Source organism: Cricetulus griseus, chromosome 2, assembly GCF_003668045.3.
Source record: "Cricetulus griseus strain 17A/GY chromosome 2, alternate assembly CriGri-PICRH-1.0, whole genome shotgun sequence".
NCBI classification, from domain to species: domain Eukaryota; kingdom Metazoa; phylum Chordata; class Mammalia; order Rodentia; family Cricetidae; genus Cricetulus; species Cricetulus griseus.
In genome coordinates this window covers 428192329-428210781 of record NC_048595.1, presented here as the reverse complement: position 1 = coordinate 428210781, position 18453 = coordinate 428192329, and the positions used below count along the sequence as shown (strand labels likewise).

At 45.5% G+C, this 18453-nt stretch overlaps 1 protein-coding gene across 1 annotated transcript in view; it reads left to right on the top strand.

The window, feature by feature from the left end:
* Nhej1 (non-homologous end joining factor 1) overlaps positions 1-17005 on the top strand; it is a 95844-nt gene extending 78839 nt beyond the window's left edge. Inside the window, exons 6-8 of the mRNA XM_027397253.2 lie at positions 14881-14998; positions 15701-15819; positions 16364-17005. Of these exons, the coding sequence (XP_027253054.1) occupies positions 14881-14998; positions 15701-15819; positions 16364-16438 (312 nt within the window). The 3' untranslated portion in view covers positions 16439-17005. The remainder of the gene's footprint in view (positions 1-14880; positions 14999-15700; positions 15820-16363) is intronic.
* The last annotated feature ends 1448 nt before the right edge of the window (positions 17006-18453 follow it).

Below are 18453 nucleotides of genomic sequence, written 5' to 3'. Positions count from 1 at the left end.
TAGTAATGCCACGGAGGAAGTCTGCATGACTGTTTATCTAGACTTTCATAGGCAATTTGTGGGGAAAGAAGGGTCCATTCACCGCTGCCCCCTCCCCATAGTGTTCCTTACATATCCAGCTTTGTCCCACGATGCCCCAGATCTGCTGCTATTGACTGAATCAAAGGCTGCAGTGTGTAGCTGACCATGAGAACAATAGGTTGTTTATGTGTCTGACTCCCTAACCAGACTATGAGCTTCTTGAGGGCAGTGAAGCTTGTTTCAGCCCAGGACACAGATTGGGACTGGATACTCAATAATTTTGTTTAGTGACTGGGTGATTAACAGTTGGTATTTATTGTGTACTTTCTAGGGGCCAGGCACTGTAGTGAACACTTCGCATTATCTCACTTAATCCTAGTAATAACTCCATAATGAAAATAGAACTATCGTTCCCTTCACACAGTTGGAGAAATAAAGGTTTTAGAAAGATGCAGTAATAGACTCAGAGATTCAAGTGTTAGCCATTTGACTACAGAACACCACTGTTTTGCTGAAGTTAAGTATCTTTCCTGGTTGCCTTCAAGTGTTTGGAACTCACAAGGCAGCAGAATTAATAAATCACTTATATTGCCTCTTTTGACAATCATTGTGACAGCCCTCATGGATAAGGACTTATTTTACGCGTGTGTGTGTGTGTGTGTGTGTGTGTGTGTGTGTGTGTGTGTGTGTGTGTGTGCGTGTATGATGATGGAGATTCTAGGGCCTCACACATGCTAGTCAGCCACTCTACCTCTGAGCAGCATCTGCAGCCTTTATTTTACTAATATTATTGTGAGAAAGTTGAATCACAAAAAAATTAAGTTGCTTGGCCAAGATAATAGAGCAAGTATCTAGGTAGTAGATTGATTCAAAACTAGGTTGGTTTGATTCTAGATTCTGAGGTCTTCCACAATTCAACTGCAGTTGTCAGGCACTGGGTATCTATACTACTGACTGTGTTGAAGTCCTTTGAAGGCTGTCTAGGCTGGGAAAGTGCTTGCCATACCAACTATGAGAACCTCAATTCTGTCTCCAGTACCCACATAAAAAAAGCCAAGCGTGGCAGCACATACCTGCAATCCCAGGGCTGGGGAGGCAGAGACAGGGAGGTCCTGGGGCTTGCTGACCAGCAAGGCAGTCTAGCCGGATTGGTGAGTTTCAGGTTCAGTGAGAGACCTGACCCAAAAAATAAAGTGAAAAGCAATTGAGGAAGGCACACAACATCAATTTCTGGTCTCCGTCACAAATACATGAATATGTATACACACACACACACACACACACACACACACACACACACACACACACACACACACACACATACACACGCACACACACAGTGTCTAGACCCCAGAACACTGAGAAGACTGAGGCAGGAAGAGACTGGCACTAGTTCCAAGCCAGTCTGATCTATCTAGTGATGCCAGGGCAACCACAGCTATATAACCAGACCCCGCCTACAAACAAACAAATAAAAGTTGTTCAGATCCATCTGAATTGTGGTTCACTCCTGATAGTCCAATTACTCAGGAGGCCGAGACCTGTCTGAACTACTTAAAAGTTGTTCAGGGGCTGGGCGTAATGGTGCCTGCCTTTAATCCTAGCTCCTGGGAGACAGAAGCAAGTGGATCTCTGAATTCCCAGCCTAGACAGGGATACATAGTGAGACCCTGTCTAAAAACAAACAAGTTGTCCAGGCCAACTGGGATCCTGACAGGTTATTCCTAAGAGAGGGATCATGTGGAAAATAAGTAAAGATTGAATAGTGGAGGCTTTATCATTTTATAACCCTTTAAGAAAATGGCTGGGCCTGGAGAGATTGCTCAGTGGTTAAGAAGACTTGTTGCTCTTTCTGAGGACCTGGGTTTAATTCCCAGCACCCACATGGTGGTTTACAACCATCTGTCACTCCAGTCCCAGGGGCTCAAGCTCCTTTGGCTTTGTAGTACCAGGCAAGCATGTAGTGTACAGACATATGGGCAAACAAAACATCATATACATAAATAATTTTTAAAATTGAGCTATAGCCAGGATTCATTAAATAGAGGACTCAGCAGTTAGGAGCACTGGCTCTTGCAGAAGACTCAGGCTTGGTTCTCAGTACCTACATGGTGGCTCACAACCATATATAATTCCAGCACCAAGGGAATCTAATGCTGTCTTCTGCCTGTTGTTTCTGGCTTCTTTCATTTAGCATTGTGCTTTCGAGGTCCGTGTTTGAAGCCGAAGTATCAGCACTCCATGCCTGTTTATGAAAAAACAAAACTCCAGTCTATGGATTTTTGACAAATTTGGGAATTACTTTGTTTGTTTGAGACAGAGTCTTACTATATAACTCTGGGTGTTCTGGAACTCCATGTATAGACCAGGTTGGCCTGGAAACCACAGATCGGCCTGCCTCTGCCCTCTGAGTGTTGGTGTTAAATGTAAATACCACCATACTCAGCAGAGAGGCATTTTGAATTACTTCTGTTTATTTATTTGTATGTGTGCGGGTGCTGTAACAAGCACGTGGAGGCCAGAGAACAACATGCAGGAGTCACTCCTTCCACCAGTCTCCCTACAATGTGGGTCTCGAATCACACTTATGCCTCTTTGAAAAAAACCTTAAAATTTTTTATATTATCATCATAATTCTTGTTGAATATATGCAAGTGTGTATGTGTCACAGTGTGTGTGGGCATGGACCTCATGGTGTGCATGTGACGGGCAGAGGGCGACTGCTGAGTGGGTTCGTTTCTCACCGTGGGTTCTGGCAACCGAACTCAGGTCACCAAGCCCATGGTAAGCACCTTTACCCACTGAGCCATCTCACCAGCCCAGATGCGCTATATTCTTTGTTTACATTCTCGCCACCTTTTTGACTATCATGAACAATGCTGCTGAATATTTGTGTACAGATTTGTGATGCTGAGGTTTGGACCCAGGGTTTTACTCTCCCACAAAGCCACACCCTCAGCCACATCCCCTAAAATGTAGACATTATTGTGTGACCATATTTTCAGCTTTGAGCATTTGAGTCATAGAGTCATCTATTGTTGTCTCTTTGAGGAATTACCTGCTTTCAGGAGTGTTTTTTCTTTTATTAATAAATATTTAGAATCAAAATATAGGATGTGGCTAGACACGTAGTGCCTGCCTTTAATTCCAGCACTCATGAGGCAGATGCAGGCATAGCTGTATGGGCTCAAAGCTAGCCTGGTCTGTGTAAAAGCCCCAGACCCAGATCTACAAATAGAACACTTGTCTCAAAACAACAAGCAAACCACTTAAAATATAGGTTGCATGTTTTCAAAAAATCCCAATAAGCATCTAACTTAGAGAATTGCTGCAAAACGAGCAGCTGTATAACCAGCACCCAAATAAAAGTTAAAAATTGGAAGCCTGGAGAGATGCCTCAGCAATTAAGAGCACTAGCTTCTCTTCCAGAGGACCCAAGTTCAATTCCCAGCACCCACATGGTGGCTTCACAACCATAGCCCCAGTCCCAAAGGACGATGCCCTCTTCTGGCTTGGGGACTGTACACATGTGGTACAGAGACTTATATTCAGGCAAAACATTCATATATAAAAAATAAAATAAAGTCTCAAAAATTTAAGAAGAACTAGAAATTTTCAGTTCTCAGAAGTTCCCCTTCTGCCTCAGAAGGGTAACCAGTGTCCTGACTTCTCATGTAATTATTAATTTTGCCTGTTTTAAATTTTATCTAATGTAGTACTATCACATACATTCATTTTTGTCTGACTTCTTTCATTCTGTTTATAAAATTTATCCATTGTATGTATCTGGCATGTTTTTCATTTCTGTGTACTATTTCACTGTGAGTCTATGCCACAATTTGTCCCTTTGTATTTGAATGAGAACAATGAATTGGAATGGCTGGCTCTTGGGTAATATGTGGATATTTAGATTTAGTAGATACTGCCAAATCATTTTTCAAAGTGATCACATCAGTTTCTTTCCATAAAGCAGCGTTTGAGAGTTTAAGTTTTTTTTTTAATTTTTACTGTGTGTGTGTGTGTGTGTGTGTGTGTGTGTGTGTGTGTCTGTCTGTCTGTCTGTCTGTCTGTCTGTCTGTCTGTCTGTCTGTCTACTGTGGATTCCAGGGATTGAACTCAGGTTGGCAGGCTTGCAAGGAAAGGTACTTTTCCCAGCAGACCCACCATGCTGGCCCCAGGATTATGAGAGTTTAGGTTATATCACATATTTTCCAGTACCTGATGAACATGTATGTGTGCACAGATGCGTGTGTGCACATGTGCTCTTGTGTGTGTTTGGGAAAGCGGTACATCATCCAGTGGAATAGCATTTCTCAGGGAGAAGACACCGTCACCCTGTAGAGAGCAGGCAGCAGGCGGGTGAAGGCAGGAAGCCCTTGAACCCTGCCACAGGCTGTGTTCCCAGCTGTCAAGCATGTAATTTGGTGAAAGAGAATCTCCCTGGTGGCAGAGGCTTTGCAGAGAGCACGCTGGTCCTCCCTTCACCTTTGCACCTGCAGGCCCAGAAGACTGTCCTCTCATCCCCACAAATCCAGGAAGCAGAGAATCTGCACAGGGTTGTGGCTCAGGGCAGACCTGGGGCCTTTTGAGTCTTAGAGTTATGAGTTCGATGTTAAACTTGATGCTTTTCCCTTTCTGGTTCCACCACACTGTTTCATTTCCATTTGGGAAGGGATGTTGAGGTAGCAGAATGTGAGAGAGGTGATAACCTGATGTTGAGACTGCCCTTCCCTCTGTGAGGCCAGCTGGAGCCAGAGGGACAGGAGTTGCTTGTTTGGGGCAAAGAAAGGGGGTGGGGGGCAAAGCAAAGGAAAGGGAGTTGGAGTTGTGATTCCACTTTCTAGAGGCTCAGAGGACTCATCCCCCCAGGAAACCATTCTGCTCCCTCGAGCCCCTTTGCCACTCATTAGTTGCTCTGCAGACTAGAAAGCCATGGTTTGTGCTGGGGCTGGGTGGGGCTCCAGGGACAGTTTGGGCTCTGGCCCTCCAAAGGAGAGGGGGTGGTTATGGAGTGAGCGGAGGGTCACAGCTCAGTCTGTGCCATTTGCTTGTCACCTTGAGAAGTTCCACCTTGTCTAGCAAAACCTCCTTTCAGAGGCAGCCACCACAAAGGGCTCTTATGAGAGCAGCTGCCCCACCCCCACCTCTTCCACTCCCTCTGCCATCATTTTTCTTTGGGGCCTTCCTGCAATGACGCTGAGAGGCTGTGCTTCTTTCTAAAGGCAACTCAGAATCTGGAGTCTCCCTGTGCCGCAGTCATTTTCGTGATTTTCTGGTGCCTTGGGAGGCTGTGTAGGGGTTAAGCACAGCTCACCTCCTCAAGAAGGCATGCTGTTTCTTCCCTCCCTGCAGCTTGGGTCATCTGGGCCTTAAGAAAGCCCACAGAGCTTGTTTCTAGTAGCTGCTGGATCTCCCAACAGGAACTGCCCCCTCTCGGGGGAGAAATGGACTTATCCATGGTGGTTCTGTGAGGCCTTCTGCCTAGTGGATCATGGGGAATGTCTGAAGGCCACCTCTTTGGATCTTCTACATTCTCATTCTTCTGTTCATTGGGAGAACTAATTACTCCTTTGAGCCTTCGTTTTGTTTGTTTGGTTTTTTTTTATATATGAAATGAGGATATTTTACTGCCTGGCTGATAAGGTAAATATGGAGGTCTGTTGGGTTAATTTAGAAAGTTAGTTGTTCTTACAGCAGCTATGTAGCTTGGTGGTAGAGGGTGTGCTTAATATGTGTGTCTCTCCAGTATCACATCGATTTTTTAAGTAGCCAGGTGTGGTGACATTAACAAAAAGGTCACAAACAAGTTCAAGACCAACTACCCAATGAGATGCTGTTTCAAGAAATCAAACCAAACCAAGAAAAAAACAAAATCCTTAGTCTTGAAAGTACTGTTTCAGCCTTCTGCTTAGACCTTTCTTCCCCTTCCTTCTTCTCAAACTGAGCCAGAGAAGTTTAATTAGCACAACCAGACCTGACTGTCTACCTGGAACTGTGTTGAACCCTTCACCTATGTTAACGTCTGTTGTAGTTCCAGCATGGGTGAGAACCAGATGTTAAAAATATCCCAGTCTCGAAGAGCCTAGGCCTGGCCCAGGATGATGTGGTGGACTTTGAGGAACCCCTTTTGAGGGCCTTACCCTGCCTGGGGAGTGGAGGGGGGATGGCTAGGGGCAGGTGGAATGTTGGGGGGGAGGAGAGGGAGAGGGAGAAGGGATTGACATGTGAAACAAGCTTGTTCCTAATTTGAACTAATAAAAGAATAAAATAAAATAAAATATCCCAGTCTCAAGCGAGGCCTCAGAAAGCAATCAGGGAACTTGACTGGATGACGCTCATGATGCTTACCCGTACCATGTGAACATGCCTCCATTCTCCCATCTCATTATAAAACAGAAAGGGGAAACATAGACTATAAGTAAAGTAATTTTTAAGATCTCTAAGCCACAAGGTCTCTAAACACAAGATGATGCCCAGATTGTTCAGTGTTATTTTTCCCTCTAGCCTAGCATTGTGTGAATGCTTAGGAGTGAGAAGCTAATTGTGGAGGTCATCGGTGGCAGGGCAGAATGGCTAGAGGTGGCCTTGTGACAGGCACAGACCCAAACAAAGCTAAGTCAGACCAAACACTGAGCAGTGTCAGCTGTATTGTTGATCTCACACATGGACCTTCAAGGACAATGTGCCCTTAGGATGCTGTGTGTTCTTTTCCCAAGACACCAAGGTCTCTCGTCTGAGCAGATAGAGGGGTAGATTTTTTTTCCCTTCATGAGTGACTATTATTTATACAAAACAATGGGTTTTACCATGAAATTTTCATAATTATGTACGGGATACTTTGGTCATATTCATCTGATATGGGGCTGTTAAGACAGTGGGGGACAAAGCAGAGGAACCCCTCATGGTTAGGTCTTGCCTACAATTCAGAAACTGTTTCTCTGGATGAGCTGCTGTGGAAAAGAGAATGGGACAGTTGTCATCTGAAGCCCAGGCATCACCACTGTGTCACTGTTTTCTCAGTCCTCCTCATGTTTCCCTGTCACACTCTGGGGAACCCAAGAGATTATTTTTTTTCCTTTTTTCCTATTTTTTATTTAAATTAGAAACAGCTTGTTTTACATGTCAATCCAAGTTCCCTCTCCCTCCCCTCCTTCCCTGCCCCCCACTAGCCCCCAATCCCATCCCCTTCCTGCTCCCCAGGGAGGGTGAGGCCTTCCATGGGGATTCTTAAAAGTCTGTCATATCATTTGGAGCAGGGTCCGGGCCTTCCCCAATGTGTCTAGGCTAAGAGAGTATCCCTCTCTGTGGAATGGGCTCCCGAAGTCCATTGGTATGCTAGGGATAAATACTGTTCTACTACCAGAGGCCCCATAGATTTCTGAGGCCTCTTCCCTGACACCCACGTTCAGGGGGTCTGGATAAGTCATATGCTGGTTTCCCAGCTATCAGTCTAGCATCCAAGAGTGGTTTCTGTGGAACCCAAGAGATTATCCCACCCAAAACCATTTGGCTGTCAACCCTTTTGGTGATGGATTGGAGAGCATTTCTGTTTTCCATACTCTTATGGAGGTATGTAGCAGAGGCCTTCCACAACCCTGTTAGGAAACAGGAAATATCAATAGTCGTGAGAAAGCATTCCTGGTTGAAACGCTGTTAGGTAGCTTGGGCTCTCTTAATACTTGAAAGATTATTTAAATTGTGTGTGCATGTGCACACAATATCACACGTATGCCATGGCATGACAGTGGAGGTCATGCTTTTCGTGTTTCACGGAGAGAGTGAAAACTGGATTTCTTTTGTCCCTGTTTCCTCCCTACAAAGGTGAAATGGAAGCCTTGACCTCTTGAGCAGGTCCTGACAAGTGGGAGAACAAAGGCGGTTTTTGAGAATCAACAAGGGGAGATGCGGAGCCATAACCTGTCCTTCACAAGCCCAAGGGCTGGAGACTGGCTCAGCAATGAAGAGCACTTGCTGCTCTTGCAGAGGACAGAGTTTGGTTCCCAGGTCAGGTGACTCACTGCCTCCTAGAGTTCATTCGAGCTCCAGAGAAGCCAACTTCCTCTTTAGATTCCACAGTACATACACCCCACATGTATAGGCCTTCCCTCATGCGTCACATAATTAAAAAAATAAAAATAAATCTTCTAAAAGGCCAACATTAATCTCCTCCCAGGATCTATGCACTACACTATGCTCCTGAAGTAGGCGTGAGTGGTTGTTTCTCTGGTGAGGGAACAGGAGCTCTCAGAGCAGCAGTGGTAACAGGGCAGGGCACCGGCGACATGGAATCTAGACCCCGGCCTTCTCATGCAGACACTTCATTCTTCTGGTCTTCAGAGATTAAGAAATAGGCCGGCATGGTGGTAGGAGATGGTAAACCTGGGCTCTCTCCCTCACCTGCATCTTGACTAATCACTAATTTAATTGGAAATCCTGAGCTTTGGAATGCCAGTCACAACAAGTTAATGAGAGCAGACCCTGCTTTCTCTATATGTGTTATCAATACCTTGAAACAGCTTGGTGTCGGAATAGGACCAGGCAAGAGAAGGTTCAGAAGGGCACTACATAGTGGCGAATACCTATCTATAAGGGAGGAGGAGGAGGAGGAGGAGGAGGAAGAATCAGAATGCCAGTCCCTGATACATCGTAACTCATGTGAGGCCACCCTGAGCTACACAATACAATCCCAGTGTGCCCTGCCAAGGGAAGAACATCCATTTCCTGAAGAATTGCTCCGTTCTCTGTCAATCTCCTCTCTAGCTCCGTGGCGTAGGTGTTCACAGTCTCGGCCTCCTTCCATTCCTTCTGTCTTCTACTCCTCCCCTGCTTTCTAAAAACAAGATACTAAATAATAGGAATTGGATGTTGTGGACACAGCAGTCACCTCAGATTGCTTTCTTTTTCTTGTTTCTTACACATTTCTGGAGATCAAGCCTAGGGCTTCATCAAGCTGGACAGACATTCCACCACTGAGCTATGCTCCAACCCCAGCTTCCCTTTGACTTGGGGATTTCATTTTAGGTTTCTAGTTCATTCCTGTTGCATCTGCCCGGTGCCTGACTCCTGTCAGGTGACACCCAGTCCATCAGCTTGAAAGTGTGCCTACCACCTTTTTAGATTTCCCGAACCTCACTGCCTGCGCCGCTCTCACCCGACGCTGCCATCCCTTTTCCTCCTTTTTCTCCTCACTCAGAGATCCTTCTGAACATAGAGAAGACCATGACAACCTCTGCTGCATCATGTCACGATTTCTAGTAAACTCTAGTACCTGCCATGTGCGTCCTCTCATGCGGGGTGACTATCCAATTAATCATTCATATCAAGACACTTGTAAATGAGAAAGGGGCTCTACTAATAATTAAAATGGACAGTAAGCTTAAACTGGACCATTCCAGGAAAACTGAAAATGACCACATGGATTGCTCTCTCACTCCCACTTGGAGTTTCTTTGAAATGTACTGCATGATACCTTCCTTGACCTCTATTTAAAACTATATAGGGCTGGAGAGATGGCTCAGGAGTTCATAGATCTTGCTGCTCTTCCAGAGAACTGAGCATGGGTTCCCAGCACCCTTGTCAGCTGGCTGCAACTGCTTGTAACTCACCTCTAGGGGATCTGACATTCTCCTCTGACCTCTGGGGGGGGGGCACAGACACGCAGACACACACACACACACACACACACACACACACACACACACAGACACACACACGCTTACAGATATGCACGCGCAAATAATAAAACATTGCTTAAAATTCTTACCCCATTCCACAATACTTTGGCTGTTAATTTGTTCCATGGACTCTTTTCTCTTTTTTGCTAAGACACACACTCTCTCTCTCTCTCTGTCTCTCTCTGTCTCTCTGTCTCTGTCTCTCTGTCTCTCTCTCTCTCTCTCTCTCTCTCTGTGTGTGTGTGTGTGTGTGTGTGTGTGTGTGTGTGTGTGTGTCTGTGTGTGTGTGTGTAAGATAGAGACACAGAGAGAATGGGAATTTAGGGTGACACTCGTGACATGGCACTTGTGGGAGTTGCTTCTCTCCTTCTACCATGTAGACCTGGGCAAGGTCATCGGGCTTGGGGGCAAGTGCCTTTACCCCACTGAGCCATCTTGCTAGCCCCTGGGAGTATGAAATTAGGTCTGTTTGTTGCTGGTCTTCTCTCTAGAGTGTAAGCCTCAAGAGGGCAGCACCTGCACAGTCCTGAGCACCTTAGTAGAAGGCCTGTATTCTTTAGACTTGAATATGTTGGCAGAGCGGGTCATGTTTCTTGAAGAGACTTTCTCATTAGATGCTTCCTAAATCATTTGTCATGTTCCTATCTGCTTATTTTGGCAATCCTTTTTGGTGGCTAAAGTCTTAGAGTAGTTTTCTAATGTTGTTTCTTGTCTCTAAGAGATGCTAATAGAGTATCACCAGAATTCCAAACAGATGTGTGGGCTCTGTAGGGAGACAGCAGAGTTAACTTCTTACCTTCAGAAAAAAATCACATTGGGGACCTGACCTTGGTGACTGTGACAGGATGAGGGTTAGGGGTTAGTCCATGTCCTTGGAACTATGCTAGCTTCTGGGACAAATACCAGAAGCAACCCAAAGGAGGATGCTAGAGGGTTCTAGGTAGCTTGTTTCCCCTTGTCTTTCTATCAATTAGATCTGTCCTTAGACAGAAGTACATATCCAGAGGAGAGCTGTGAGTTAGCATGAGCCTTAGTCAGGACTCTAAAGGTTTGCTTTCTGGGACACCCCAGTAGACAGAGTCGGGGAGCAGACAACTTACTTACCTCTAGTTGAAAGTGCCCATTGGAATCTTGTCAACAATCCTCTAGGATTCCTTGAATTTCTTCACCATTGGGTATGTGAGGGTGGGAAGGACCACAAAAGAAGGTGGACTCTAGTAACAAAGATGGGCTGCAACAAGGGACAAGAAGGGGAAATAAGATACCCCATGGAGGTTCTGTCACTGGTTTTCCCAGTTTCTGATAAGGTTTAAACAGGAACCGGAGCCCTAGTAAAGTATCTCAGGAGGGTAGACATTTGTTGGCAACGGGAGGGTTATACAGTGTCTGATGGGGGTTATACAGTGGTAGGGGTTGTACATGTGGTGTTTATGATTATTGAAGTCAGTAATGAAGAAGGACTAGGAGTTGAAATAAATGTAACAGAAAATCTAAAAGTGGAACCTGGAGGAAGTTCTGAGTCCACATCATTGTTTCAGTATTACTTGGGCACCAAGGAAGCTATGGCAAACACCATCAAATAGAGGAAGCCAATTATGAAATACAAGGAAATCTCCATGGGCATTACCCTGATTCAGAGAAAGTGGGCTGCAATCCAATGGATATGAGTTTAACTTTCCAGTTGTGCTCTGCACGACACATCCCATTTTTCACAATTTTGTACCTCACACATTTCCACTATTCTCAGCCTGCCTTTCAAGGTTCACCTCGATGTCGCCACTTCTGAGGCTTTTTTCAGGACTCTCAGTTGGACTTCACCCCTTTCTTCTCTGAGTTCCTGTCACCATTGGTTTATAATTGTGTTCCTACATATCACTCAAAACACAAAACAAAACAATAAATATCTGCCTATCACACACAAGCAAATGTGAATTCTCAAAGGTAGGACTTTTATTTCCGGCTGTGTTGTTGACTCAGATCTGTTCTGAGGATGGAAGGACTGAGGTGTCCACTCCTGCACCTCCTCCTACAGTGCCTGCTGTCTATAATACCAGCCACTTTTTCCCTAGCTGGAATTGTCTCTGGGCTAATCAGATGAACGGGTTATGCAGTAGGCTCACCTGACTCTTCTTGCCCTGCCGTTCTGGGCAGTGACCCGCTCTATGCTGGTACACGGTGCTCCTGGCTAGGCGTACTTACAGCAGGAGACACTATTTACTTTGCTTCGTTCCAACTCCAGCATTCTCGCTTTGATCTCTGTGGCCCGCCCCACCTCGCCCCTACCATTGTCCTGTCCTGGGAGCTAATGTTGCTCCTTTCCTAACTCAGGTGGCCACATAACTTTCTTCTCTGGCTGAGAGGATGCCCAGGGACTCAATCATGCTGGAGACTTACTGCTACCCCTAAGGGCTCCAGTCTGCACCATTTGCTGCTTCTTCCTCCCACATTCAGTTGCTTCTTTTTTATCTCTTTTGTTTTCTTGTCACCTTAGTGATAACAGATGAACTATGATGTAAGAGATTGTGAATTTTGATCCTGATAAAGGCTGGATTTCCATGTTGACTAAATCTGCCATTCAGAGAAGTAAACAAGTAATGGTTTTATGGTTATATCCTGAAGACAGACTGCTTAGAACTTAACTCTGTTCTCCTGCTTACTAGTTGTGGCTAGCTATCTCAGTCAAATGGGGTCATACTAATGCCTACCCTGTTTATTCATTCACAAATAGTTGAGCCCCCAGCAGGTGACAGAAAAGTGGCAATAGAGAAGATAAAAAAATGGGTTAATATTTAAAATACACACTGTATGCATTTAGTAAACGCAATAGTATTGCTAGTGCCTTTCTAAGACTAGATATGTGAACAGGATAGCCATTGGCACTACAGGACCAGATCTCTCTGAGAAGGGGAGAATAGAGGAGAGACCAAGATTAGGTTCTAGACTTGGATTTAGGTCCAGGGTAGCCATGGCTTGAATGGCTTTTACTTCTAGCACTTCATGAGCTGGATAAAGATCAGCCTAGAAAATGAGTCTGTTTCCTTTCATATAAAGGGCAGGAGTCAATGACCCTGGGCTGTCTGTATTCTGCCAAGCCTATTTGTGCAGACTGTGCTGTACCTTCTCAGTTGTATGTGAATGACCCAAGAGGAGATACAGTTCTTGAGCAAAGAACCCAGACACTGAAGAAAGGAGAGCGTCTTTTGGTCTCTTTGCTGCAGGGTCTGCTGCCCATCTAGCAGAGGGCTATATTTTGGGAGTGGTGGCTTAAAGGTTAGAGAGTTACACCTAGTAAAGAGAGGTTGAGTAGAGGCACCGTGGCCTGCTGCTTTGCCTTCAGTTTCAGGTCACTCCTCAGGGAGTGTAGCTGAAGATGGCTCATGTGATAACTCTCTGGGATTGCTGCTGGAGGCAAAGTTTAGACTCTAGGCTTCCTGATTCATTGTCTGTGGTTTCCAGTGAAAGTCCAAGCCTTATTGAAACCTGGGTTATATTGCAATAAAATGAAAGAAAGTCCAAGTCTGGAGTAATCTTCATGGAGGTGAGGTTGGTATAAGATGGATGTTTTTAGCCCCAATGCATCCACAGATTCTTCAGCCTCTATCCCATCAAGGAGGTTAACTAGAACTCCAGGGATCCAGCAGCCACCCCACTGGGTCCCACAGTTTTCTGTTTTGTTCTTTCCCCATAGTGACCTTCGGAAATGATGTCAGGCTGGGGTGTAGCATCAGTGGTAGAGCATCCTCCTAGCATGTGTGAAGCCTTGGGTTCGATGCCCAGCACCATAGAGAACGAAGTTCTTATAGCACAGGAAAGGTGTTTGACATGAGCTATTGAGTGCAGGCTGAGGATTTTAGGGTTGACTCTCATGTAGGCTTCTAGCCTAACTACTCTCCTGGACCTGCCAAATGTGACTGGGAACCATCATTGTTGACATGCCTAGGGACAGACAAAGTACTTTCTGGACTCAATTCCAGGGCTCTGAAGTACAGCAGATTTGGGACCACCAGACACCATACTCTCATTACACTGTTACTGCATTTAGTTCGGTCTTCAGCCATTCTTTCAGTTCAGTTCAGCTGAAAAGAGAGTTAGGCAAAGCGCATTGCTGCGAATGAAAGTCTACCATTCGTCTCATGGTAAAGGTAATGTAACTAAAGCAGTTTCTCAACTTTCATATCATTATCATCTCCTTAAGGAATCTTCAACTTTTCCTAATCACCCCTCTCAGGAAATTATGCTTCCACAGATATACCAAAAGTCTGTTTCTAGAGCCTGTAAGATGGCTCAGTAGATAAAGGCGCTGACTGTGAAATCTTCTGACCTGAGTTCCATCCCAGAACCATGTGATGGAAGAAGAGAACCACTTCCCACAGGTTGTCTTCTAACCTCTGCATGTGTTTGCATATATGTGTAAATAAATTAATGCAAAGATAATATCTAATGCACTGTATGTGTCTTTATGTTAATGTACTATATAAGAGGAACTTTTTTCACTCCTCAAAACACTTCTCACCCCCTTGGGAGAAGTATCACTCCACTGAGAGGTATGTGGGGTGTAGCAAGCACAATTGGATTACAGGTCCAGCGCAGAGATGTCAGGTGGGTCTCCAAAGCTCTGTCACTGTACTTTCCAACACTAACATCATGCCACCATAATTTCTTCTTGTTTCTCAGTCTGTTGTCCCTGTTTTGCTCCCTTCCCGAATCTGTATTTCACTCTTTTTCTCATCCTACTGTAGAAGTTCAGGAGGAAACTTAGTTAAGGCAGCAAGCCATCCTGCTCAATGTTTAGGACGGCCAATTTCTTTTGTGTATGGAGGTGCTGCTGGGAATTGAACCCAGGGGCTTGTGTGTGCTAGGCAATGTACCCCCAGCCCAAAAAGATAGTTTCCTAAAACACCCCACCACCACCAAGAGGTCATCTCTTAAGAAGAAAGAGGCAAGAGACCCGAGCAGGATTTACAGAAAAGCCCAGCTGACTTCATGACAAGTGACCTTTCAGAGGAGAGGGTCTGTCACAAGAAGCTTCTGTGCCAGCAGACCAGCAGGCTTTCAAATGGAAGCCCTATATCAGATCATACTTCTTCATGCATATTTGTTTGGGGTTAATGGCAGTTCTGTCACTGGGATATGCCCTTCTTTTCTCTAGCCAAGCAGACCAATGACAGTGTCACCTTTCCTCTAGAAATTGCCGGAGGCATGCACTGTTGGTGATGGAAGACCATTTGCCATGAATCTGCAGAGTCTGTATGTAGCAGTCACCAAACAGCAGATCCAAGCAGGACAGAAGCATCAAGGCTCTGGTGAGTATTTCTAGTCACAGCTGATCTGTTTGGGGTAAAGTTAGAGCTTAAGTCTGCGCTGTTGGATTTAGCAGTTCTACCCATATAATCTATTTACATTTCAATTAATAAAAACTAAGTAAAATTAAAAATTCATTTCCTTTGATGTGGTGGACTTTGGGGAACCCCTTTTGAGGGCCTTACCCTGCCTGGGGAGTGGAGGGGGGATGGCTAGGGAGAGGTGGGATGTTGGGGGGAGGGGAGGGAGAGGGAGAAGGGATTGACATCTGAAGCAAGCTTGTTCCTAATTTGAACTAATAAAATAAAATTAAAATTAAAAAATTCATTTCCTTGTGTACTTTAGCCATATTTCAAGTACTCAGTAGCCATGTGGCCATTGCAGATACAGAGCACATACCTCACCACAGAACATTCTCATAGCTAGCCAGCTCTGGTTTTTAGGAGTTAGCAAGAGAACTAACCAGAAAATTAATCCAAGGGATGCATAGAAATTTGTTCACCTCTTGTGAACAAAACTCAACCTACGTGCTGAAAGTGGGTTTTGGAGTCTTCGTAGGAACAGAGCTTGCTCTGGAAGCTGGCTGCTTCAATCTGTTAATATGTTAATAGCAAACTCTGCCCTTCGTCCGAATGCTCTGTGAGTGCGTCTGTCCTCCTGCGAGCAGGCATTTCTCTGCCTTCCGTTGATCTTTCTGATTTCAGGGGAGACTCAGACATCATGCAGCACTTCCCCTCGAGGAACTGATAGCCAGCTTCTGGACCAGCCAGAACAGCCAGTCTCTTCTACTCCAGCCCTCTCAGAGCCTGAACATGAGCCCATGGTGAGTCACACATGAGCAGCTTCCTGGGCAGCTATCTGAACACTAGAGGAATTGGCACCTGTAACCTCGAAGCCATGGTCTCTGCAGTTGCTGCCCTGTTGACACAGCCTTGATGGTATGAGAGGGATTGTGAGCTGCTGCCGAATTGTAGAGCACGGTGCTTTCCCACACCTCCCTTGCCATCTCCTGCAGTTCTTGGGCTGAATGGTGAGCCGTGACTCCCTTTGCACCTTACTCTATTTCCGGTGATGGCCCAAGAGAGACATGCCCACTTAGAATTTCTTTTTCAAGACAGGGTTTCTCTGTATTTTTCTGTAGACCAGGCTGGCCTCGAACTCACAGAGAGTCACCTGCCTCTGCCTCCCAAGTGCTGGGATTAAAAGCATGCACCACCAATGCCCGACCCACTTAGAATTTTATAGCACTTCCTAAAACAGACCTCAAAACATCTACATCAGATACTTTAAGAAGGGCTTTATACCAACCAGGAGCCAACAGAGATCTGTTTTAAGACTGCAATTAACTGGGATTCCCTTTCCTCTAGGGTGCTTCAGGCCCTATGCAGAGACCTCAGCTGGCAAAGGCCAAGAGGAAGAAGCCAAGAGGACTCTTCAGTTAACTGACCATGTCTCCGCCACTGAGAAGGGAGCAGAACAGCTTCCCAATATCATCTGGAAAGGAGCTGGCACGTCAGAACACTCTCTGATGGAGCTGCAGTCAGAAGCCCAAGTTTATGTTGACAGGCCACCTGAATGGGATCTTCTTCTCTGGCAGAAGCTTGGCTCTGGCTCCAACTCACTGACATTGGCATTCCATATATGAGTGAAGCCAGCTCCTCATTCAATGGTGTTCTTTCTGTAGAACTAGTACCCTATGGTGAACTTAGCTAAAGCAAGTCTGCAAAGAGGCGCATGCCCAAGACACCTGTCTGCTTTTCACAAGGGTCCCTCACAGTCCCACAGGCCCCTTAGAAAGCCACTTCTCTCCTAACACAGAATAAAGGGCACTCGCACTGCCCTGCTGTTGAGGTGGCCTGCTTGTGGTCTGTAACCTCTTTGCACCCACAGTCCCTGGTTATATCCGGGTCATATTGAGCTGTCATTCTCTTCCTACAGATTTTCTGTCAGCTTCTCTAATGTGGCCCGAGGTCAGTCACAATTAAAACCGTGATCTTGAGAACTCTCTATGGTGGCACAAGACAGATGTTCTCTGTCAAGCTTGGGTGTGTTTTTTGTGTCTCCTTTCTAAAGTATAGAGAACAGGTTAAACCATAGTGTTAGGTACAAATTACAAATGGCTTCAAGTACTAGGGCTAAAGCCAGGTCCCAGGGGTGGGAGAAAAGGGAATTTGACACCCCCCATGTGTGTGTGGTCTTTGTCTTTCTACAGCCCCACCCCCCAGCCCAAGACAGGGTCTCACTGTGCAACCCTAATGGCCTGGAACTCACTATGTAGACCAGGCTGTCCTATGAATTGAGAGATCTGCCTTCCAAGTGCTGGGATTAAAGGCATGTGCTGGCTTGAACAATGTACAGGGGGATGGCCTTGAACTTCTGGTCCTTCTGCCTACATTTGAGTGCTAGGATTACAAGCGTGTGCGCCACTATACCTGGTTTATGCAGTGCTGGAGATCAAGTCCAGAGCTTCCTGTGTGCTAGGCAAGCACTCTACCCAGTAGGCTACACCTTTAAATTTGACTTCTCTTTCTTCACTTTAAATAATGTATAGCTATGATGCTAGGGGACAGGAGCCCCAGGAGTCCCCTAGAACAGAACTGGTATCTAACAGTGTCTAGTAGGAAGCTGTATTAAGGCTAGGATGGCCCTAGAAAATTGCTGTGACTTCAAGGCCAGCTTGGGCCACAGAGTAAGATCTTGTCTGAGAATAAGAAAAGGCTGTGTGAGACAGGAAGAACCCAAAAGTCACTCTCGGGTACCCAGGCTTATCTGCACAGCACCTTGACCTTCTCTACCGTGTGTTCGTCTATAGTTAGACAATCTGAAACTTGAACTAGGGTTGACAGCAGTGGAAAGTGAACTCAGATGTTCACTGGGAACACTTAGGTAGAGGGAGAAAGGCAGATGCAGAAGCCATTTTGGTTTGCTTGCTTTGGAGGGCTTCCTCATCCGTGTCTCCTCCCTCTCTCCCTGAAACTGATGTCTCTGCCTAGATGTTAGTTCATGGAGACAGGATCATACAAGCCATGCTAACATACTAATTATTACAACAGTTAGAACAAAAGTAATAAATGGCTAGTCTTTATTGAGCAGTCCATGTACCCAGTAGTCTGTCCAAATGAACGAGCATCTCACAGCACCACCTGAAAATGATAACAGGAACCCATTTAGGAAACCTAGTCTTGAAATGATTGTCATATTAAAGGTCATGCAGCTAGTGACAGGCAGAATTAGTAAAACCTCAGCTAGTCACAGCTTATTAGATACTTGACTGAAAATATTTCCAGGAAGATTTTGCTTCCTCTCTCAGTCTTCCACAGCTTATACCTCTATCCTGACCCTGCCTTCAAGCAGGCTGCTCTCCATGCAGACTCGCCAAGGCAGGAGCCCCTGATGATGCTAGGACTTTCTGCTGGCTGTACATGCTCCTGCTGTTCTTCACTTTACCTTTGGGCCA